At 45.9% G+C, this 24,673-nt stretch overlaps 1 protein-coding gene across 12 annotated transcripts in view; it reads left to right on the forward strand.

The window, feature by feature from the left end:
* DEPDC5 (DEP domain containing 5, GATOR1 subcomplex subunit) overlaps window positions 1-17,607 on the forward strand; it is a 125,101-nt gene extending 107,494 nt beyond the window's left edge. For 10 of the 12 annotated variants that reach the window (XM_025474645.3, XM_049101669.1, XM_025474647.3 and 7 more), the window contains 5 exons: window positions 4,649-4,818; window positions 11,812-11,983; window positions 14,508-14,568; window positions 16,602-16,684; window positions 16,847-17,607. In XM_025474645.3, the coding sequence (XP_025330430.1) occupies window positions 4,649-4,818; window positions 11,812-11,983; window positions 14,508-14,568; window positions 16,602-16,684; window positions 16,847-17,139 (779 nt within the window). In that variant the 3' untranslated portion in view covers window positions 17,140-17,607. Of the gene's footprint in view, window positions 1-4,648; window positions 4,819-11,811; window positions 11,984-13,326; window positions 14,485-14,507; window positions 14,621-16,601; window positions 16,685-16,846 lie in introns of those variants that run through there. The other 2 variants (XM_025474654.3, XM_025474653.3) reach the window with 2 other exon arrangements.
* The last annotated feature ends 7,066 nt before the right edge of the window (window positions 17,608-24,673 follow it).

A 24,673-nucleotide genomic window follows, 5' to 3' on the forward strand; every position in this document is an offset into this window, starting at 1 on the left:
TTGGGATGTAAACTGTCTTTAGACAGTGCATGCTCTAGGCAAGGTGTCATGAGATTTATCTTAATGGCAGGTTGGAGAGATCCTAAGAACCCTCCAGAAGGAAGGAAGGAAATGTAACATAGACCAAAGTCTAGGGAAATTCTACTTTTCACTTAGTTTGCTTGGATACGCCCAGCTAATTGGAATTCTAGCTAGTAGAATGGGAATGTTAATAGTCATCACAGTTTCCAGATCCTCAGATTCACTTGGATCCAGATGTGGCTTTGACCTCGCCTTATACCCTCACCCCAGCATGCTCTAGCACTGTGTGTGAGAACTGAGGGGGGCACGGAGAAGACAAAACTGTGAAGAGAGTGGCTCCTCTTTCCCCCAGGTAGTCACGACTTACCCTCTTCCTTGTGTTGCATTTCTAACTCTGTACTTCCTTGAAGTCCTTTGGAAACCAAGAGGCCACCTACTTCCCTACCTGCTAGTTACCAGTTGCACACCACCCCCCACCAACACCCAGTGCCCAATGTCCCCACTTACTCCTGGGCTCAAGTTACTGCTTCTGGAAAATGCTTAGGCACTGTCCCCCTTGTGTCATCATCCTGGTTCTGGAGGCTATCTTGACAATTTCTGTATGCACATTCTCATTTCCAAAGTCTCCTCCTTCCACAGGCTGGTAAAACCCTTTCCTGGCTGCTGTAATTCAAAGCCCAAGGGGAGATTCATATTATTTCAATTTAGCTTTTTTTTTTTTTTTTTAAGATTTTCTTTATTTATTCATGAGAGACAGAGAGAGAGAGAGAGAGAGAGAGGGGCAGAGACATAGGCAGAGGGAGAAGCAGGCTCCATGCAGGGAGCCTGATGTAGGATTCAATCCTGGGACTCCAGGATCACGCCCTGTGCCAAAGGCAGGTGTCAAACCACTGAGCCACCTAGGGATCCCCTCAATTTAGCTTTGATTCTTAATTACTTCAGAAAATTGCACTTAAAGAGGAGCAGCATGTGGAAAAATAAGTCATCTGTCTAAAACAGGGAGAGTAAGGGAGAAGAGAGGATTTATGTCTTCAGCAGGTAGTTTATTAAGCAGGTGTTCTTCACTTGGGGTCTGCACATGGGCATTAGGGGGTCAACATTGATTCTCAAACCAGACAGAATCTTACTTGTCTGAGTATTTTCTTGAAGATATCCTCTTATTAGCTTTCCAGTTGGCTCCCACAATTGTAGTACAATTTCACTCATCTGCTTCTTTTCCCATCACCCCTCCCACAGGAAGTAGGTTTCTTATCCTTGTAAACCCAACAGGGCATTATCACTGCTAATTCTATCCAGCAACATCCCTCAGACCCAGACCTCTGTGTTAGGATATGAGCTACTTCTTCCCAGTTTTGTTTTGTTTTGTTTTGTTTTTCAGATTAGAGTGTAGACTTGTGCTGTGTCATTTACTTAAGTGAGAAAAATGAGTTATCTTTGAATTGGGCTGTCCTCAGTGGGTTTTTTTTTGTTTTGTTTTGTTTTTTTTGCCTCAGAAAAAAATTAACATGATTTATAGGGAGAAGAAGGCCTATGTGTCATTTATGATCTCCCCCCCTTTTTTGTTTTTTTGTTTTTTGTTTTTTTTTTTTTAATTTTTTATTTATTTATGATAGTCACAGAGAGAGAGAGAGAGAGAGAGAGGCAGAAACACAGGCAGAGGGAGAAGCAGGCTCCATGCACTGGGAGCCCGACGTGGGATTTGATCCCGGGTCTCCAGGATCGCGCCCTGGGCCAAAGGCAGGCCCCAAACCGCTGTGCCACCCAGGGATCCCATCCCCCCCTTTTTTGTTTGTTTCGACATGTCTCTTTTTAAACATTCCTGATTCTCAATTAGAAATCAGTTTTTCTCAGCCAGAAGCTGTTTTAATATTCCTGATGGTGCAACACAGTCCTGTCTGCTCTGGCCCATGGTGGCTCCTACTTCTCCATTGATGTCATCCTGGGTCACAGAGCTGTGAAGCTACAGGGACATATGAGACCCACAGCACCACATCCTTAAGCCCACTCACACACCCACTGTTACTTCTCAGCCTTTTCTTGATAACCCCACTTGGATCTCAGGTTCAGAGGCTGCCAAGCACCTTGGTCCAAACCTTGATGCATGAACATTTTCCATCCCACTCCTAATAAGTAGGGTGCCAGCTGCTCCTTGAAAACTCCCACCAACAGGGCACTCATCCCTATGACTACTCTTTCCATTGTCAGGGAGCTCCAGTTGCTAACAGTGATCTCTGGTACCCTACCAGAGACTGCAGTCTCTCTCCTTCAGCAGCACTGATCCCCTTCCCAGCACACTGTGAGGCCCCTCACTGTGACCTGGGTGAAGGACACTCAGCCTGCTGCTCCTCTGAGTTTGTCTCTTTTTACCGGGACTCACTGTATCTCACTGTCCCAAGTGGATTAAATCTGTTCTTAGGCAACTAAGGAGTGATTCGGAGAACTTATTGAAAGCTGCAGCTCAGCTGGGGCCTTACACTCTTGTCAACATTGTTAGCCTACTGACTGTGTCCATACTCTCAAATCTCACCCCTGAAGTAGTGAAAGCCAGTGTTATCTTGAGCCTCTCAACCATTTGGCTGAAAAGGACGCTTCCTCAGACCAGCCTGTTGTGAACTGAATATGACAGATGGGAGAGAAGAGATGTGCAAGATCACTGCTGATGTTCATCAAGTGTCCTTTCTTTTGTGACCTGGGCTTTTCCCCCGGGGAAGAATACACTGTCCAAGACCAAGAATTAAGCTTGCTTTCTTTGACTGGGGCTATACAGTCAAAGGCCGTTAATCAGGAACGCCAGGCAGAAACAGAAACTAATTTTGATGAGACTTTTAGTATTGGTGCCACCGCCTCCTTTAGCCCAAAGTGTCACAGACAGCTGAGTAGTATCCGTGGGAGTCATGGACAGGCCTCAGATTGAACATTGGTGAAATTGTAGCTTAAATGGGGAAGAAGGAATGACGGGAGTTTTAACTGGGGTGGCTAAAGGAGAAGGTGAGAGGGGGAGTCTGGGACCTCTTGGCAGCCATGTTTTACTTGGTCCTCACCCCTCATCCATGAAGCAGCTGGGCAGGCACCCTCTTGGTTTGCACACAAGGAACGGAAATGAGAGCTGAAGCAGTGTTCTCGGGCACGTGGCTAAATGGCAGAACTTAGATCTTCCAGCTCCAGAAAAAGAACATTTCCCATTTTTGTATGTTCTGGTTTTGAGAAAATGATAAGCTATATACCCAGCAGCTGAATATCAGTCCACCCAGGTGCCATTCAGTGTCCTGGCTGTAGCTCCCCTGCCGTCTAACAGAAATTCACTAAAATTGCTGACTCAAGAGCCATTTCATCCTTGTCAGTGATAAAAGCCTTTCAGGGCTTCTACCTGTAAAACCCAGATGTAAGCTGACAGCTTCAGATAAAGAGATACCTTTGGATTCATGGAGGTAGGGGAGAATGAGGAGCTGATAATAGTTTGAGGAACCCTACATCTGGCTCTGCCCAGTTAGGCAGAGTGGAACCTGATCTTTCCATTACCTCTGAGCCTGTTTCAGGCCTTTAGTCTGGTCAGGAACCTGAGTGACTTGTCCTTAAAACATCCTTGTCTTGGGTTGAGTAGGGTTTCTGAGCAGGAGATCCAGATAGGATGAGCTAGTAGTTTGATACCAACCTGGAATCTGAGCCACACATAGTTGATGGATCAGGGTGTTGAGCTTCATTATGAGGTTTCATTTCTTGAGAAAAATTATAGAATTACTGTCTTCCTGGGTTGAAACCAGAAAAGCAAGACTTCCTCCTCACTGTGGTCTGGGCTGTCTGTCCTATGGTGTCCCTTTGTGGGTCACTGGAGGGGGAAGATCTGGGGTTCAACTTGGCTGAGGTTCCAACTCTGATTTTGGTCAAGGCATTTTTCCTCCAAGGGCTGCTGTTTCCTCATCTGTAAATTAAGGAGTTGGATCAGATTAGAGGAAGGCAAACTATGGCTTAACCAGCCAAATCTGGACCACCATCTGTTTCTTTTATAATAAACCTTATCTTTAAAGCACTTTTAGGTTCACAGCAAAATTGAGTGGAAAATACATAGAGTTTTCACATACTCCTTGCCCAAATACACACGCCACCTCCCCTACCATCCATGCCCTGCACCAGAGTGGGCCATTTGTTACCATCGATGAACCTACATTCACAAGCCATCACCCCAGTCCCTAAGAGTTCACTCTTGGTGTTGTACATTTTTGGTTTCGACATATGTATAATGACGTGTATCCACTATTATAGTATCATACAGAATAGTTTTACTGCCCTAAAAATCCTTCTGTTTTTGTAAATAAAGTTATACTGGAACACTGCCCAGCCTATATTATTTACATAATATCTCCAGCTGCTTGTGCACTACAGTGGCAGGGTTGAGTAACTGAAACAGAGACCACATTAGCCTTTAAAACCCAACCTATTATCTGGCCCTTTATAGGAAAAGTTGGCTGACCCCCAGACTAGATATTTTCATGAAGCTTCTAGGATCTGTGATTTTCCAGTAGGTAATTCTGCAATTTTATATCTGTTTGCCTAGTTGTTTGTTCTTCCACTTCATCCCACTCCTTCTTTTCCCTCTCTCTCCTGGGGCCTCTCCATCGTGCTGACATAGCTGCCACTGTCCCAGAGCAGAGGACTGTGACCCTGGATGTGGACGTGAACAACCGCACAGACCGGCTGGAGTGGTGCAGCTGTTATTATCATGGCAATTTCTCCCTGAATGCAGCTTTTGAGATCAAGCTCCACTGGATGGCTGTGACTGCTGCGGTCCTCTTCGAGATGGTAAGAGCCTCCTCATGTTGTGGTTGGGGCCTTGGCTCACCTTGCAGAGGGGCACAGTGGATGCTTGGTAGAGATTCATGTCACACTCCGATTACCTTTCACCTCGACTATTTGGAATAGCCTTGTAGAAAAATTTAAACACAGTAAAAAAAATTCAAACAGTTGAAAAGAGGATAGATTAGGGTTTCTCAACCTTGGTACTCTTGACATCTAGGGACAGATAATTCTGTGTTCTGGGGGCACTGTCCTGTGCATTATAGGATGTTGGGCAACATCAGTGGCCTCTACCCTAAAGGCCAGTAGCACACCTGCCTTGTGACAACCAAAAATGTCTCCAGATATTGCTACATGTCCCCAGGGAGGAGGAGTATTGCCCCGAGTTGAAAATCACTGGTCTCTAGTGAAAAGTAAGTCCCTCTCCCAACCATACCCTGTTCCTGGGACCTCCATCTAAAAACAACCACCTTGGAGATCCCTGGGTGGCTCAGTGGTTTAGCGCCTGCCTTCGGCCCAGGGCGTGATCCTGGAGACCCGGGATCGAGTCCCTCATCAGGCTCCCCACATGGAGCTTGCTTCTCCCTCTGCCTGTGTCTCTGCCTCTCTCTCTCATGAATGAATAAATAAAATCTTTAAAAAAAAAAAAAAAACCACCTGGAGGTGGTTGGGAGGTAGGTGGGGTTGGGCTAAATGGGTGATAGATATATTCAGGAGGGCACTTGTGTTGAGCACTGGGTATTATATGTAAGTGATGAATCACTAAATTCTCCTCCTGAAGCCAATATTACACTTTATGTTAATTAACTAGAATTTAAATTAAAATTTGGGAAAAAAAATACGAAAGATATAAGCAACCTCCTAGAGCACCTGGCTGGCTCAGTCAGTAGAACATGTAACTCTTGATCACAGGGTCATGGGTTTGAGCCCCACACTGGGTAAAGAGATTACCTTAAAAATATTTTTTTAATCAATTAATAAATAAAAGCAACCACCCTACCACTTTGTTGAGTGTACTTGCAGAGAGATTGTATGCATATATAAAGCTTTGTTACTTTTTTTTTTTTTAACAGTTATGGTAGCTTGGAATATGTAGTTAACAAACAACAGAGGGGTTAGGGATGCAGACTCTGTGTAGTCAAAACTCCAAGTATAGCTTTTTTTTTTTTTTAAGATTTTATTTATTTATTCATGAAAGACACAGAGAGAGAAGCAGAGACACAGGCAGAGGGAGAAGCAGGCTTCCTTTGGGGGGCCTGATGTGGGACTCAATCCCAGGACCCCCAGGATCAAGCTCTGAGCCAAAGGGAGATGCTCAACCACTGAGCCACCCTAGTGACTAGTCCCCAAGTATAGCCTTTGACTTCCCAAAAACTTAACCTGAAGCCTTAATGATAAGGCTGACTGATAAACAGTCAATTAACATGTATTTTGTATGCTCTATGTATTATATACTGTGTTCTTACAATAAAGTGAGCTAGAGAGAAAAAATGTTATTAAGGAAATCATACAGAAGAGCCAATGCCCTTTTCCACAACGGGTTTGTCACCAGAACACAGGTGTTGTGAAAACCACTGCTAACCCTAAACCAAAATGGGAAAGGAAAAGACTCACATCAACATCATCGTCATTGGACACGTAGATTCGGGCACGTCTACCACTACTGACCATCTGATATACAAATGTGGTGGGATCAACAAAAAAAAACTATCAAAAAATTTGAGAAGGAGGCTGCTGAGATGGGAAAAGGCTCCTTCAAGTATGCCTGGGTCTTGAATAAACTGAAAGCTGAACGTGAACATGGTATCACCATTGATGTCTCCCTGTGGAAATTCGAGGCCAGGAAAGTATTATGTGGCACCATTGATGCCCCAGGACACAGAGATTTTATCAAAAACATGATTACAGGCACATCTCAGGCTGACTGTGCTATCCTGATTGTTGCTGTTGGTGTTGGTGAATTTGAAGCAGGTATCTCCAAGAATGGGCAGACCCGTGAACATACCCTTCCAGCTTACACATTGGGTGTAAAACAACTAATTGTTGGTGTTAACAAAATGGATTCCACTGAACCACCCTACAGCCAGAAGAGATACGAGGAAAATGTTAAGGAAGTCAACACCTACATTAAGAAAATTGGTTACAACCCCAGCACAATAGCATTTGTGCTTATTTCTGGTTGGAATGGTGACAACATGCTGGAGCCAAGTGCTAACATGCCTTGGTTCAAGGGATGGAAAGTCACCCGTAAAGATGGGAATGCCCATGGAACCACACTGCTTGAAGCTCTGGATTGCATTCTGCCACCAACTCGTCCAACTGATAAGCCCTTGCGTCTGCCTCTTCAGGACATCTACAAATTTGGTGGTATTGGTACTGTCCCAGTGGTCAAGTGGAGACTGGTGTTCTTAAGCCTGGCATGGTGGTCACCTTTGCTCCAGTCAATGTTACAACTAAAGTAAAGTCTGTTGAAGTGCACCATGAAGCTTTGAGTGAGGCTCTTCCTGGGGACAATGTGGGTTTCAATGTCAAGAACGTATCTGTCAAAGATGTTCATTGTGGCAGTGTGGCTGGTGACAGCAAAAATGACCCACCAATGGAAGCAGCTGGCTTCACAGCTCAAGTAATTATCCTGAACCTCCAGGCCAAATCGGTGCTGGATATGCACCTGTGCTGGATTGTCACACAGCTCACATTGCTTGCAAGTTTGCTGAACTGAAGGAGAAGATAGATCGTTGTTCTGGAAAAAAGCTGGAAGATAGTCCCAAGTTCTTGAAATCTGGGGATGCTGCCGTTGTTGATATGGTTCCTGGCAAATCTATGTGTGTTGAGAGCTTCTCTGACTATCCTCCTCTAGGCTGTTTTGCTGTTCGTGACATGAGACAGACGGTTGCTGTGGGTGTCATCAAAGCAGTGGACAAGAAGGCAGCTGGAGCTGGCAAAGTCACCAAGTCTGCCCAGAAAGCTCAGAAGACTAAATGAATATTATCCCCAATACCTGCCACCCCAGTCTTAATCAGTGGTGGAAGAACGGTCTCAGAACTGTTTGTGTCAATTGGCCATTTAAGTTTAAGTAAAAGACTGGTTAATGATAACAATGCATCCGTTAAACCTTCAGAAGGAAAGGAGAATGTTTTGTGGACCATTTGTTGTGTGTGTGTGTGTGTGTGTGTGTGTGTGTGGCAGTTATAAGTTACTAGTTTTTAAAATTACTACTATTTTTTTTTAAGATTTTATTTATTTATGAGAGACAGAGAGAGAGAGAGAGAGAGAAAGGCGCAGAAAACACAGGCAGAGGGAGAAGCAGGCTCCATGCAGGGAGCCCAATGCAGGACTTGATCCCAGGACTCCAGGATCAGGCCCTGGGCTGAAGGCGGCGCTAAACCACTGAGCCACCAGGGCTGCCCCAAAATCAGTACTTTTTAATGGAAACAACTTGACCAAAAATCTGTCACAGAATTTTGAGACCCATTAAAACAAAAGCTTAATGAGGGAAAAAAAAGAGAGAGAGAGAATGCATTTATAGTACTCTGTTTATTAAAAAAAAAAAAAAACATTTGGGAAATGTTTGGGAAAACATTTGGGAAAACATTCCCACGTTTCAAATCTATGTTGTTCAAGGGTATTTGCGTTGTGTTTTGTCCTATTACTTATATATCCTCAGAATCAGCATAAATAAGTCTGCCTCATTGCTGTGTTTTTCTTTTTGTTTTGCTTCATCGTTTTTAAGGGCTACACAATATTCTGCTATTTGTAGCATTATTTACTTAACCAGTCCCCTATCAGTGAACATCACTGCTTTTAACCCTAATTCTCAACAGGGGTAGAGGGAGTGTGTGATTTTGCCCCCATGGGAGCATTTGGTAATATGTGGAAATAATTTTATCTGGCACAAATAGTAGAAGATGCCACTGGAATCTAGTGGGTAGACACCAGGGATGCTGTGCATCATCCTACGGTGCATCACATAGGACAGCCTCTACAACAAAGAACCAGCCCAGATGTCATGAGTGCCATAGCTGAGAAGCTGTCTTTTAATTGGTCTTATGCTGGTCTTTCCTCCTCCTAGTCTGCCTGGCCAGGCTGTCTAATCAGGTCATTCACTGCTTACACTGAGAAGCCAGCCCGGCCACCCCATCCACAGTCCCAAAGTTTGTAGAACAAACATTTCTGAGCCAAGCGGTCAGGATCTTCCAGGTGCCCTCTTTAACTATCTTTGCAGTCTTCCACTCCTTTTATACACTCACCCGTTCAACCCAGAAGAATGTTTTTCTATGGCTTTAATGAAGTCCTGCCCTCCTCCCACACTGGTGCGAGCATCTCATCACAGAGCCGACAGCAGCCAGAGGGTTCAGAAAGACTTTACAGAAAGCTAGGAGATGACCAAGGAAAATGAGCACAGCATCACCTGGCAATGTATTGTTTTTCTATCCACAGCTCAGAGGCCTAGTTTTGTCCCACAAGACATGATATCCGGGGGAAGAGTTGTGTCTGGGTCTCTGCCCAGCCCTGGTCTTCCTCTATATGGCATTAGTGCCTCTAAGGACCCCTACCCCAGAACACTGGAACATTCTTAAGACCCAAATCAAAAAAGATGCCCAGCAGGATGCCTGGGTGGCTCAGTTAAGTGGCTGACTCTTGATCTCAGCTCAGGTCTGGATCTCATGGTCATCGAGTTCAAGCTCTCCATTGGGGTCCATGCTGGACATAGAGCTTACTTTAAAAAAACAAAGAAGAAAAAGACAGCCAGCCATGTGTCCAGCTTAGCTTGCAGAGGACACTGGCGTGACCACTCCCTCCAGGCAGAACTAACCCTCTGACCCAGTAGGCTAAGCCTTCTCCTTGGAAGCCCTACCAGATAATTCTGTCTCAAGCAACCCAACCATAACATTCAGAGAGACACACATATAGTCACAGTTTGGCAGGAGGAAGAGTATCTCTTCGGGGGAATATAGCAACTATCTTTTCAAAATATATTTTTCATACCAATTCATGTAAAACCCACTGAAAGCTACTAATCCCTTTATCATTACAGTTTTGACCTTTGAACAACATGGGTTTGAACTGCATGGATCCATTTACATGCAGATTTTTTTTTTTTTTTTTTGGTAAATACAGTACTGTAAATATATTTTCTTTTCCTTATGATTTTCTTAATGTTTTCTTTTCTCTAGCTTATTATATTATAAGCATATACTATGTAATACCCATAATATACAAAATATGTTAATCAACTATCTTTTTTTTTTAAGATTTATTTATTTATTCATAGACACAGAGAGATTGGCAGAGACACAGGGAGAGGGAGAAGCAGGCTCCATGCAGGGAGCCCAATGTGGGTCTTGATCCCAGGTCTCCTGGATCACACCCCAGGCTGCAGGCGGCGCCAAACCGCTGCACCACCAGGGCTGCCCTATTTATCTTGTTGATAAGGCTTCTACCCAATGGTAGGCTGTTATTGGTTAAGTTTTTGGGGAGTTGAAAGTTACATTCAGATTTTTGACTGCACAGAGTTTTGGTGACCCTAACCCCCAGTGTTCAAGGGTTGATGGTATTTTGTTAAGTTTTTAGAAATCTCAAAAAAAAAAAAAAAAGTTTTTAGAAATCTCTAGTGTAGATTATCTTAAGGTAGTGTCCAAATTTGTTATAAGTCACATTTTATTATGTAATTTTAATAATATGTAGTATTTACAATATGGCAGTACATATTTATATGTTAAAATATGATGTATTTTAAAATATTACATAAAATAAAAAGAGACTTAGAAATTATTTTGATCAGGGGCACGTGGCAGGCTCAGTCAGTAGAGCAAACAACTCTTGATCTCAAGGTTGTGAGTTTGGGTCCTGTGCTGGAGGTAGAGATTACTTAAAAATAAAATCTTTAGGGGCAGCCTGGGTGGCTCAGAGGTTTAGCACCGCCTTCAGCCCAGGGCCTGATCCTAGAGACCCAGGATCAAGTCCCATGTCAGGTTCCCTGCATAGAGCCTGCTTCTCCCTCTGCCTGTGTCTCTGCCTCTCTCTCAATCTCCATGTCTCTTATGAATAAATAAATAAATTCTTTTAAAAAAAAGAAAGAAAAGTTATTTTGGTTAGAGACCATGGTTTTTGTTGTTGATGTATTGTTATTATGAGTGTTTCTGAAGAAAAAAGTCTAAGAGTGATTCCTTTCAATTTTTAACATAATTATGTTTGTTCAAGTAAAGTTATGGCTTAAACTATATATTTTTTTGAAATAACATTTGACACAAATCTCATCTGTGTGCTAGAGCCACATAAATTAGTTTTTGTTTTTTTAAAACTATATTATTTGCATGTAGTTTTATGGTTCCAAAAGTATAGACATAAAAAAAAAAGTATAGACATAGAAAATTGCTACTGTTCCCTAAGAAAATGGTACTGATGGGGAGTTTTGTCTTGCTGCCCCAGTTAACTTTTGTTCTGAGTCTTCAGACAGACAGCTTTTGGGAGTTTGTCAGAGAGTGGCTCTCATTACACCAGGTCAAGGCTTATCGCCTTTGGCCAGAGGCCACCACGGTCATTTTGCACCCTGCATCATGTCCCTTTCAGCCAGCGTGAATGGATTGTTTTCCTATTTGATACTTTGGGCTTAGTAAATTTTTGATAAAGGACAAATTTGGAAGGACTTAACTTATATCCTGTGACCTTCCTCCAACATCCTATAGAATGAGAAGGCTATTTAAAATGGAGGCAAGAAATAGCTCTCTCCAGTCGCTTCCTTCCAGAAGAAACACTGAAGTTGCAGAAGCTTGGGCTATGAGGAGGAGCTGTGTGCTTAACTCACAGTTTTTCATATTTGTCAGAGAAGGTTAAACTGTGCTATTTCCTGCCCAGAACCGGTTTGGAGCCAGTGAACATGAATAAATGAACATGCCAATCAATACGTATGCCGCCACAGTGGCCGCTTCACTCCTTGGGAAGTATTTTCTCTTGTCTTAATTCACTTAGAGATGACACTGTTTCTGTGCTTCCCACCAGGTCCAGGGTTGGCATCGCAAAGCCACTTCCTGCGGCTTTTTATTGGTCCCTGTTCTGGAGGGTCCCTTTGCGCTGCCCAGTTACCTGTATGGCGATCCACTTCGAGCCCAGCTCTTCATCCCACTCAACACCAGCTGCCTGCTCAAGGAGGGCAGTGAGCACCTGTTTGATAGTAAGAGACACCCCCTCTGGACTTTCTGTCTCCATGAGTAAGACCCTTCCCCCAAGGCCACCTCTCTAGGTTTTGAATCCACACAGGCTAGTGCACAGAGGGAGCCTTTGGACAAGGGGGCGAAAGGATCTGGGTTCCAGGCTGCTTCTTCACTTAGTGGCTGGGTAACCTTAGACAAGTCACTTAATGTCTTAAATTCCTTATTCCTCAAATGAGAGCACGTTAAAGTTTAAAGCTGCCTTGGCAACTTATGAAGACCCTTGTGAGGCCTGGAACAGATGGTGGGTGGGAGAGGGTGTGATGTACTGTAAATCACGAGCATTACTGGTATTCCCACACTCTCCTTTCTGTGCTCCAGCCTAACTGTGGGAATTTGAACCTTATGGGAGGCTTGAATCTGCTGTTTCACCTAAACAGGCTAAAAAAGGGAGACACTGAAAGCAAAACAGGATACAGCGGCCTATTGTGCAAGCTGTAGTGTGTCAGCACCTGGAACACTGCATGTGGCTTGAGTCCTGCATCTCAAGGAAGACAGAGCAGGAGGGGCCTCAGAGGACAGCCCTTCCCCTGGGACAGAGCTGTCAGTCTGATGGGACCCCTGCTGCTCCACCCTAGTCCAGCAGATCTCTGAGGGCAGGTGTGGGAAGGATCAAAGGACAAGTCTTACTTCACACAGCACGGAACTTTTTATCACCAATTAATTGCTCATTGGGATGAGCATATAAATAGCTCCTCCGATACAGTTCTCAGTGAGCTCACAAATGACCTGTCTAAAAACAGAAAGTTAGAATTGCTGCCAATACATCAGTAGCCCTTGCGTTTCTCAGATGTAGAAATTATAAATATGAAAGGAAAAACTTTTGGTGTGAGAGAGGTGGTTTCTTCCTGTGTGTGTCTAAGTCTGTGTCATGGTAGATAGAAGAGAAGCGGCCCAGGGGGGTGAGAGGTCTCGCTAGGTCAGGGAGGCCACACTGAGTATTCTCGCACTTTTCCTGTGACAGGCTGCCCCTGGGGTACAAACTTGTATTCCAAAGGCCCACCTGTACTTTCTTTGTTTACATCTTGGAAGACATTTTTACATAGACACAGTGTTTTCACTGATGGTTGGGGTTCCAAGAGGGCTTCACAGAACCACTGGAGGCCATAGATCCCAGGAGCCTCAGAGTTGACAAAGTGTACTTCTCTCTCTCTCTCTCTCTCTCTCTCTCTCTCTCTCACACACACACACACACACACACACACACACACACACCCTTCTTGTTTAACCTCACCATGGCTGATAGAGGACCATGCAGTCCGGAAAAGCCACATGATTATATTCGTATCTGATTATTTCAATCCAGGCAACTGCTTCATGCTGCTGTTTGTAATATGCTCAAGAGACACTTCCCCCACACCAGCTAGACTCTTCTGGGGTTTTCCACCTTCACTGTAACAGCACAGGATGGCTGGCAAGACTGGCATTGGAGGACATTTTTGCGTGAGCTACTGGTTTTCCCTGCCTGTTGTAACTCAGGCTTCAAGACCATCATCCTCTGTTGGTTGCCATGGTTACGGCTGAAGAAGGGAGTCCTAGTTTAAAAGAATAAAGGCTTGAATCTAAAAATTGATTTTCTTGCTTCTGTGCTTCTCTTCCTATTACCTCCCCTTCTAATAACAGTGGATTCAAAATCTTAAAAATCTGACAAGGAATCCACTGTGTGTTTTTACCTGTTAAAGCCAAAGTGTTTTTTCTTTTTTGCTCTTTAGTTGCCTAGAGCCCTCAAATGTATTCTAGATAAAAAAAACTCCAAATGCAGAGAGAGCAGAGAGCCCCTGTTCTTCAGGATAGCTTGTGTGGTTGCTCCTCCTCAGTCCTCAATCCCAAGAGCAGCACTGGCCTGTTGCCTGTTGCTGTGACAGCCTGCCTCAGCCCTCCACCTCCTCATCAGCTCTTGGTCCTCACACCAGCTCTGCAGAAGGAGTGAGGCTAGAGCAATGATGTGGGTGCTTGTCTGCTCCCCTGCCCTCCCCAGCCCATCACTTTTCCAAAAATAATTTTTATATTTATTTGCTTCAGTTTCCCCACCCCTAAAATGGAGCTTATACTATTGTCTTTCCTTGTAGGGAAATGGAAGATTGGTAATAATTTTTTTTTCTCTTCTCCTTAAAAGCAGATAACATGCATTTAATGCTTATCTTTTGTTTGTATTTTAATATCATGTTCCTTTCCACTTTTGGCATAGGAAATCATTAGAATGAGTCTCACATCAAGTTCTGGTAGCTCACTGGTTGCCGAGGACTCCTGTTTAGTGCCTTTCTACATTAGACCTGATAGAGCTTTAGGGAACGTGTAGTGAGAATACGCCGTTGTTCCTTGGGATGGAGGCTGGTCTCTCAAAAGCAGGTAGTGTGGAGAAGCAGCACTTAGACTCAAGGGGGAGGTTTGGCCAAGAGAGGTGAAAGAAACAGAGGCCAGACCCAGGAAGAATTACAAACCTTGGGATCACACTCTGCCTGGCACTTATTTTTTTTCTCCTTTCAGGCTTCGAGCCAGAAACATACTGGGATCGAATGCACCTTTTCCAGGAAGCCATTGCACACAGGTTTGTCCCCTAACAAGAGGGCAACATGAGAGGGTGTCCGTGACTGTCATGGGTGAGCAGTTACCAAACCCAAACCGGGTTTGTTTTCATTTCTGAAATGAAACATTAGCCCACCCATAAGGTTCATCTCAGAAAGAGAAACTAGTCCAATAAATAAGATTTTTTTTAATATTGTATTTATTTATTCAAGAGAGACACAGAGAGAGAGAAGCAGAGATACAGGCAGAAGGAGAAGCAGGCTCCCTGCGGGGAGCCCAATATAGGATTTGATCCCAGGACCATGGGATCATGACCTGAGCCGAACAAAGGCAGATGTTCAACCACTGAACCACCCAGGTGCCCTCAAATAAATAAAATCTTATAAAAAGAAAAACTGTTCCAGCTTCTCTGAATCCCCTTACTGTGGCTTCCCAGCTCCTCCTTCATCTTTGTCTGGGTGGGATGGGTGCCCCTCCCCCCACCTTCACTATAGTCCTGGCTTGAATGCTCCCCAAGTGGACAATGAGGAGGTCAAACACCATGTGGTTAAATTGCCATTTTAAAATTAAAGGTCTTCCCTGGTGACATAAGGAAGAGATGAGGCAAGATTCTGGTCAGGCTGATCCATGCTGAGTAAATAAACAGCCTTGGTTAAAAAGTAGAGGGGAAGAAGGATAATATCCAGAGCCATTCTTACACATGATAGAGTCAGCCTATAGAGATGGAGCTTGCTGTGCACGTTAGCTTACCCATTTAATTTGTATGTTTGACTTCATGTGTTCTTTGATAATTATTGAATGCCAGTCTAAAGATGGCAGTTGATATAGAGAACGCAACAAAAGGAAACAGGTATTTTACCTCCTTTGGTTCTGCCTACATTGGTGTCTTCATTACATAAACTCTCCGACTTAGGGCGGGAACCACATCTGTTAACACATCCTTTTCAGCACTTAGCAGGTAGAGCTGTAATAAATGTGTGTGATGGAAATAGAAAAACCCGGAATAGAACAAACCATAGATGAAAAGCAGAATCGAATAAGTCATAGATGAAAAGTGGCTCCTCCTGCCCATTTCCAGAACACAGTGAAGCAGAGAGCCCCAGATTCGTGTTCCTCATCTCTTTAAGAAAGGATTTCAATTAAGATAATTTCATTCTATTCAATTTAGAGCCTTTTGTAAGAACCTACTATGTGCTTAGCTGGGAGAACTAAGGGAAAGAGGTGTGGCTAAGGTGAAGTAAGATAAGGACCATCCCCCTCTCAGGTATGTGGGCGGGCACTCAATACCATGTAGAGTGCGGTATGGATTCCAGTGAGAGGCAGAGAATAGGTGTGGGATGGGACAAAAGCGAGAACATCCAGAAGGAAAGTCTGACTGGACAGCTGGTATAGGAGGGGCATGCAGAAGGGAAGGGTGATGGGCAGAGACATGGCTGATTCTGGAATGCAGCTGGCGCGAGGACTCTCAGCCACCTGGAGATAATGGGAGGCTGGGTGGGAGGATGTCTGGTGAGGGCAAAAATGAGCAGCCTGAATGTACTGTCTTTTTTTTTTTTTTAAGATTTTATTTAGGGGTGCCTGGGTGGCTCAGTGGTTGGGTGTCTGCCTTCGGCTCAGGTCATGATCCCGGGGTCCTGGGATCAAGTCCCATGTCGGGCTCCCTATGGGAGGGAGGCTCCCTCTGCCTATGTCTCTGCCTCTGTGTCTCTCATGAATAAATTTTTTTTAAAAAAAAGATTTTATTTATTTGGGAGAGAGGGAGAAAGAGAGAGCATGGACTGAGAGAGAGACAGATGTAGATAGAGAAGCAGACTCCCCGCTGAGCAGGGAGCCCGATATGGGGCTCAATCCCAGATCCCTGAGATCATGACCTGAGCCAAAGGCAGATACTTAATGGACTGGGCCACCGAGGTGCCCCCTGAATGTTCTATCTTGAAAGATCTTTCCAGGTCCCTCTAGCTCAGGCTGTCAGAAAGTCCTCTGAGGCACATTTGCTCCTCTTGTTGCTTTAGCTAAGAAGGCCCTAATCTATGTGTCTTCCTATCCTTCCCTTAGGTTTGGATTTGTGCAAGATAAATATTCCGCCTCTGCTTTTAACTTCCCTGCTGAGAACAAGCCTCAGTATATCCATGTTACAGGTGAGGCACTCCAGGCAAAATGTGGGGCAGGGTGGGTCCCTGCAGCCGGAGCCTGTGCAAGGGGAATCTTCCCCTTGATGGAGCCTGTGGCTGCAAAGCCTCCACAGCCACCCTGGGGGCCCTCCTGGAGGCAGTAACATAGGACCTTCCCTTGCTCCTCAGGAACAGTGTTCCTGCAGCTGCCTTACTCCAGGCGCAAGTTCTCCGGGCAGCAGCGGCGGCGGCGGAACTCCACCAGTTCCACCAACCAGAACTTGTTCTGTGAGGAGCGTGTTGGCTACAACTGGGCCTACAACACCATGCTGACCAAGACATGGCGTTCTAGTGCCACGGGGGATGAGAAGTTTGCTGATCGGCTGCTCAGGGATTTCACGGACTTCTGCATCAACCGCGACAACCGGCTGGTCACGTTCTGGATGAGCTGCCTGGAGAAGATGCATGCCAGTGCCCCGTGAGGCCGGGCTGCACCTGGGTCTGACGCACAGGGAGGATTCCGCTGTCACTCTCCACGTCCAATAAGAGCAGTCAGGCTTTGGGGGGCAGGCGGCAGTGCCACCATCGGTGAGTGGGGGCCATTGCTGCTGCTTCTTTCCCCCATCCCCCCAAATGTCCTTCCCCTTGAAGAGAAAGATTCAGGAAGAAACTGGCGCTGAGAACAGGTGGGAGGCCCACATGGTCCGTGGAAAGACCTCAGTCCTGAGGAAAGGGGTGAGCAGCCCCCATGAATGTCCTTGGAGAGGGGGTGGCTCCTGCGAGCATTCTTTCCCTCCACCAGCTGTAGGCATTTCGGAGCAGTCTGACACTTCCCGCCCAAAAGTGTGCACAGGATGTAAGATAATTTTGTGAAATAGTGTACCATAGGCTCATACCTACTGTATATACCTGTACATATCAGAAGCAGGAATAAAGTGCCACATGCAGCATCTCTGGCCCCAGCCTGATTCCTGGCAGCAGCGATCCTTTCTTTGGCTGGGCAGCCAGGCCCCATCGCCAGGGATGTAGTGGCAAATGAGGCAGCCACAGAAGGTGAGGACGTCTATAGAATTCATTGTCTTGGAGAGTCTGGCTGTGGATTTACTGAAAGATGTCTTTTCATAGGCCCTTGGGCAAGAGCAAAATAGTTTCTTTCAGACCTAGTGAGCAGAGCAGATAGTACCATGTGCAACTGCAGGCTTGTGCTTTTGGAGTGAATCTTGCTTCATGGGTGAGCCCAGTGTGGTGCATGGATATCATGGCATTCTTAAAAAAAAAAAAAAGAAATCAAAGGAAAAATCTCTATTGACTCCAAGGTTTAGAACCCACTTCTAAGATTCAGTATGGTGCCTCAACCTCAGCAACCTGCCCTAACCTGCTGGTGGCAGGGGTGAGGAGCTGCAGGACAGAGGAGACCTGACAGATACTGTCACTTCCTCCCCTTCCATCTCTCCACACAAGCCCTCCACAATCTCTCCCTTCTCAGTAGCTTATGAATCCACCCACTTCTTCCCGGGCCCTCTGCTGCTGCTCCCAACCCAGCCCCCCCTTCAGCTTCCTCTTCCTCTTGCATGGCTAGGAGAGCCCCTAATCTGTCTCTGTTTTTCCCCCAGTCACCCTTCACTTGGCAGGTTTTTATTTAAAAACCACTCTGCTTGTGCCCACCACTTATTTAGACCTCTTTGGGGACTTGAACTTCAAACATCTTAGATGTATGTAGCCATGCACAATCTGGTCCTGGGCTGTTCCCTCAGCCACTGGAACATCACAAACTCTTCAGCAGCTCAGATCCTTTGCACATGTTGTTCCATCTGCTTAGAACATTCCTCCTCTCTAGGCCCACTCTGCCTTGCTAACTCCTGGTCATTGCTCACCTGTTCTTCGCTCACATGTTGCTTCTCTAGAGAAGCACAGTAGGCTACCTGTCAAGTCTTTCCACAGAACTTTGTACTTCCCTGGCAACACTTGGCACATTTACATGCTATGCTAGCATGATGGAAGGTTGCCTATTTTGTTGATCTCTTTGTTCTTAAATGTGCAGCATTATAGTAAATGCTGGAGAAATGATGTTGGCTAAATACGTGGAGTGAATGAATGAACTCTGGACTCAAGGGCCAGGCACTGGGTGTTGCATCTGAATCTCTGCACACTGGGTTCGTTACCTAATGGAGGTCGTTTCCTCATTGTAAATTGGAGCTGTGTATGCTCCACATGTATGTAGAGATTTTAGATCTGTTCTAAAACACAACATATGTGAAAGCACATGGGTTGATTCCTGGTGTGAGGAACAGGTCCTTGATAAAAATCCCATTTTTTTAATAAGCATTTAGTAAGCCATATTACATTTATTTTTATTTTTTTAAAGATTTTATTTATTCATTTATGATAGACATAGAGAGAGAGAGGCAGAGACAGGCAGAGGGAGAAGCAGGCTCTATGCCGGAAGCCCAATGAGGGACCCGATCCCGGGACCCCAGGATCGCGCCCTGGGCCAAAGGCAGGCGCCAAACCACCGAGCCACCCAAGGATTCCCTACATTTATTTTTAATATTTAATTAATTTCATATTTGGCCACTCTTCTTTTTTTTTTAAGATTTTTTATTTATTTACTCATGAGAGACACACAGAGAGTCAGAGACACAGGCAGAGGGAGAAGCAAGCTCCATGCAGGGAGCCGGATGTGGGACTCAATCCCAGGACCCCAGGATCACACCCTGGGCCAAGGGCAGGCATTAAACCGCTGAGCCACCCAGGCTCACCCAGGTATCCCCAAAATCCCATTTCTTTTCATTTCTCACTTTCCCTTCCCTAGGACAAACTTTTACTCTTTAAGCATCAACATTCTTCATTTATAAAATGGGAGACTGTCTGCTAGGGAGATGGGGAGGACCATAAGACAGGTATATGAAAGCACTTACTACCCAGCAGGAGGTAAACAAAAATAAGCTGTTCTGACATTCCTGGATGGAAAGTCCTCTTTGCCATGTTTCTGAGCCAGCTTCCTACATGATGTTGCTGGATGCGGCAGCCACTGGCCTGTCTGGATCAGGTCATGTGGCATAGTCATGTGTTGTCCTCAGTTTTCTACTTTCTGCCCTCCTCTCTTCCAGAGATGATCTGGGAGAAGAAGACTCAGAGTGATTTGGTGGAAGAAGGCAGCTCACAAGCTAGAATGGGCCTGAAACACCCATGCCCTTGAACCCTAGTTCCTCACATTCTTCCTCTCTGATCAGCACCTCCTTCCACCCACTTGGCCAAGCCAGAATCTGGGAGTAGAACTCAATCCTCTTTCAACTCCACCATCACCTAGTCCTCCTACTGGTCCTTCAGGCCTGTCTATCCATACCTGCTGCCCAGTTGCAGAGAGAGCCCAGCCTGAGGAAGTACGTGGTTTGGTTAGACATGAGAGATGTGTGCATGCATATCAGAGGGCCCACACCAGGCATATAAATGTAAATAACCGTTTCTTGGTGGAAAAAGAGAAAGGCAGGAAGCCTGGGGCCAAGAGGCCAAGAGTATCTGGGTTTAAATCTCAGCCCTGCCATTTCTTCCCTGTAAGAGGTAGGAATGTTCTGTCTCCTGAGTGTGGTTCCTTACCTGTTGGATAGAGATGATGTGGCCTCACCTTTCTTCCCAATGCCCCCACACACACTTCTCTTAAGTGTTGCTCTTCTGTGCTTGTGACAATGGGCTGATAATTAATTTCTTCTGGCATACTCTCCAGTCACTGAGAGTTGAGTGAGTTTGCTGGTGAGACCAAGAGAGCAGGTACACATGGCAGGCCCCTCACAGGGTCCAGCACAAAAGAGGGCCATATGGACTACAAGGAGGATCTTGATGGGATCGCCATTCTGGTTCCCTAAATTAAGTCATAGAAGGCACTTATTCATGTTGAGAAATGAGGCCATCTAGACCTAGACACATACATGACATGCCTCAGGTCACCCCAGTGTAGGAAGGAATGAGGGTGGCCCAGTAAGACAAGGAGCCTTAGAGCAGAGGGGTTCTTGGAGATCTGGTCCAACTCTTTCATTCTCTCCCAGTTAAGGAAACGGCATGACCTGCCCCAGGCTCTAGGTGGAACTGGGACAAGGACCAGGTCCTCTGATTCCCAGTGTTTCTCTAAGCATTTGGTTACAGACAGTATGTGGCAGTTAAAAGGGCAGGTATAGGAGGCAAATGGCTGGATTCAGATTCTAACAGGGGCACTTGCCAGCATGTGAGACTAAGTAAGTCACTGCATCTCTCCAAACCTCGGTTTCCTCATCTGTAAAATGAGACACTAGTACCACTTCACAGGGTCTTGAAAACCACATGAGAGAATGTGGGTAGAGAGTGTGGACAGTGCCCGGAACATTGCACCTCCTGAAACATCAGCTGTTATAATGATGACAATTGCCTCAGACTCTGTGAACCTCAGGAGTTTAGAGAAGGGAATAATCAGAGAGCTGGAGTGGGCAAGCTAGTCTTTAAAGATGAAGTGGCCTTGGACCTGATGGGATGTATAGGAGTCAGAGTGGTCCCCACTTGGGCCAGAAGGCTGTATTCCACTAACAAGTTGCTGTGGTCATTCTGCCTTATATAGGTCCCAAGAACCTCTGCTGAGAAGTTTTTTCTGTTGGCAGAGGTACCACGTTGCTGGGAGCAGGAAGAGGGCCTTTTGACTATGCTGTCCTGGCTCCTTCTCATCGTGAACAGGGTCGTTGTGTGAAGCTGAGCAGCTCTATGAGACATTTCTGGGTTTTGTGGATGTGCTAGGGGGTCCCTAGGCCCTAGTACACCTGGGGCAGCACCAGTGGGCCTCCTGAATGTAGAAATGAATCTAGGGTGGGAAACCACACAGAGTGTGAGATGAAGAAAAACCTGATGGGAAAAGAAATGAGATAGAGTATCAAAGGAATGGAGATAAGCAAATAAGGCTGCAAAACAGAAGTAGTAACTATATTAGCCCCCCACCTGTAGTTCTCCAATGCTCCAGTGTGAAAGAGCTCACACAAATTGCTGATTCCAGAGCCTCTCCCAGAGATTCTGATTTGGGAGATCTGGGACTCTGCACTACAAGTAGACATCCTACTATTGGTGGTCCATTTGAGAAACCCCGTTCCCAGATTCCTTCTTGGGGCTTCTTCCTGAGTATTCTACACGCAGTTGCAATAGCCTGGAAATCTGATTCTCAGACCAAAGCAGATTAGAAGCCACACACCAAAGGCAACATAGTAGAGGCAGAGAACTTGATGGCTGAGAGAAATGGCAACTCACAGAAGCCCAAGAGCTGCACAGGGCCTCCCAAGGCACAGGACCACCAACACCTACACAGCTGGGCCAGGAGCTGCCAAGTACTATACTGGATAGGCACAGAAGCCTGTACCGCCCACCCACCCCCACCCCCACCCTCCATGTAGGAACAGACCCATCAAAAGAATTAATGGAAACTTCAGGTATTACAAGGAAGAAGCACATGATACATGCCTGGGACACTAAGGAAGTCTGTGAGGCTTTGCCAACATGGATAGGAAACAGGACAGAAGCCTGAATAGAAGCCAATTTGTAGTTAGCCCGAACATTTCAGGTACATATAATAATACTAGGATGTCCATTTCTTGAATGTTTGCTGTGTTCTGGGCAGTGTAGTATACATACTTGACATGCCACTGCATCGGGTAATCTAAACAGCCATCACACCAGATGAATGAAAAGCCCAGGCAGTGGAGCCCAGGGCCCAGCCTCCGCTCACTGTGCCATCCCCCTCAGCTGGGTCAGTGAGCATCGCCACTGCCCTGACCTGGGCAGGTCCTTGCTAGGACCCTTTACTCCTTTCAGCTGAGTATATGGCATGTGGTACAGCCCTGCCGGTGTACAGATGCTGTGTAGTGTGAATGTAGCCTCTCATACAGGTGCTCTGGTGGGAGCACACTGTGACTTTAAGCAGGTGCCAGTGGCTTTATCTCTCCTCCAGGCTCCTATGTGGAAGGCCCTGTCTGCTCCTTTCCTTCCAGCCCCACATCCCTTGATCAGCCTGCAAATGCTTTGGGCAGCTCCTGGCTTTCAGGCCATGCCACACACTTGCCCAAAGCCTGGCTTGGAATGCATGGGTTGTGGGGGGCAAAGCAAGCACCAAGAACTCATTCCTACCAGTCTTTAGATTTGTTCTCCATCTGCTTCTCTGGCTGCAGCAAGATTCATGTTTCCTCAGTGAATCAGTCCTTCCCGGAAGAAAATCTCTCCCCATCCTGGTGGCAAAGCATGGAGTTGCTATATGACCACCAGCAAACCCCTCTCTCTGAGCCCTGGCATTTTCATCTAAACACATCTGGCAGTGAGCCTGGGAGAAGCCTTGGGGATCACAAGATTTCAGATCTTTCCCTCCTTGACTAGAAGGATTGCTAAGTGCTAAGGGAATGGGAGTCCCTGTCAGTCTCTGAGGCAGCTGGTGGCAGCTGTAACGCAAGTTGAGTCCCTTACCTCCTCTCTGTGTACTGTGAATTGTACCAGATTGCTTCTCCAGGCTCAATTTCTCCCCTTACATTAACCCTCAGATATCTCTTGAAGAGATATAATTTTATTTTTAAGCCCAGAGCATCCTGGGAAACATTTTCCTAATGTCTTTGTTCATCCACCCCTAATATCTCACATTCTGGGTTCTTCTCCTCTCTACAGTCTGGGAGCAACAGGGAGGTGTGACCAGGTGCTATCCTAGGAAAGGTGACCCTTTACAAGGCGAAGTGTCCTGCCTCTCCTCATCCTGTGTGTCCTCAGAAGCTGAGTGGACACAGGCTTGAGAGGGTGGGCAGGGTTCTGCCAGAGGCAAGCCTGTGAAATTTTTGTTCTGACTCTGTCTCAAAGTTTCCACCCCTTTTCCAAGCTGTTGGAAAGTGCACTGGAGAAGAACCAGAAGCTAGCCAGGAGTTCTCAACTGGGGCAATCCCCCCACCACCACCCTTTGAGGGACATTTGGCAATGTCTGGAGGTACTTTTGGTTGTCACAACTGTGGGAAGTGCTACCAGCATCTCATGGTGCTTTTAAACTTAACACTTTAATGCATAGGACAACCCCTACAGCAAACAATCATTCAGCCCCAAACATTGATAGTGTTGAGACACCCTGAACTAGATTCTGATTGGGTAAGAGGTCCAGATGGCAGGTCCTTCCTGTGACTTTGGAGGAAAAGAGGAAAAGAGACTTGCCACTTGCCCCTGATTATGGAGATCTAAATCCTTTCTTGATGGCAGCCCCATCCCCAATCTATAGCTATTACTCTTGCTAAGTGCCAAGGGCACTGTGGCTAAGGGACTAATGCTTAGGGCCACACTGCAAGTTGTGGACAGAACCAGGATTACAACCCTGGTTGTACTTACTGTTTACATGCTGTGGCATGGCTCCTGTGTTTCTCTTTCCTTGTACACATTAGCTTGGCTCTTTAATAACATATAATCTCCTTGAGGGAAGATTGCTCATCTTTGTGTCCTCCACTCCAAGTGCCCATCACACATGGGTGCTCATTTAGAATTGGTTGAATTCATTCATTTGGCCAACAGTTATGCAAACCTGAACCAATGTCAGCCCGGCATTCTTGGTGGAAGGAAACAGACATGTAAATAAAACACTAAAGAAATAGAGGAGGAGGCCTAATTCTATGTAGGGGACTGGGAAAACTGGAGAAATGGGCATTTGAAGTCTGTGTAGTTCTCTGGGTGGGGGAGGGTGATGGGCTGGGGAAGGAACTCTGGGGAGTTGGAGGGCTTTGGCAAAATCTGATGGGGGTGGGGAGGAACTGGAGAGCAATGTCTCCAAATCTGCCTTACTCAGCCCACACTTTCAACAACTGATTATCAGAGGGAGGTTAGTGTTGTCAAGTTCCAGGGTACAAACCAGAGTGAAATGGTCCATTGTCTGGAAGCACTGAACCTGCCTGGGCCCTCAGGTCACACCTTGGGGAGGAGGGTGCAGAGACATGACACTTTGCTCACCTGTCAGGCTGTGTTCTTCCTGGTCCTGGATCTGGGTAGAAGAGCAGG

The sequence above is a fragment of the Canis lupus genome, chromosome 26 (assembly GCF_003254725.2).
Source record: "Canis lupus dingo isolate Sandy chromosome 26, ASM325472v2, whole genome shotgun sequence".
NCBI lineage: Eukaryota > Metazoa > Chordata > Mammalia > Carnivora > Canidae > Canis > Canis lupus.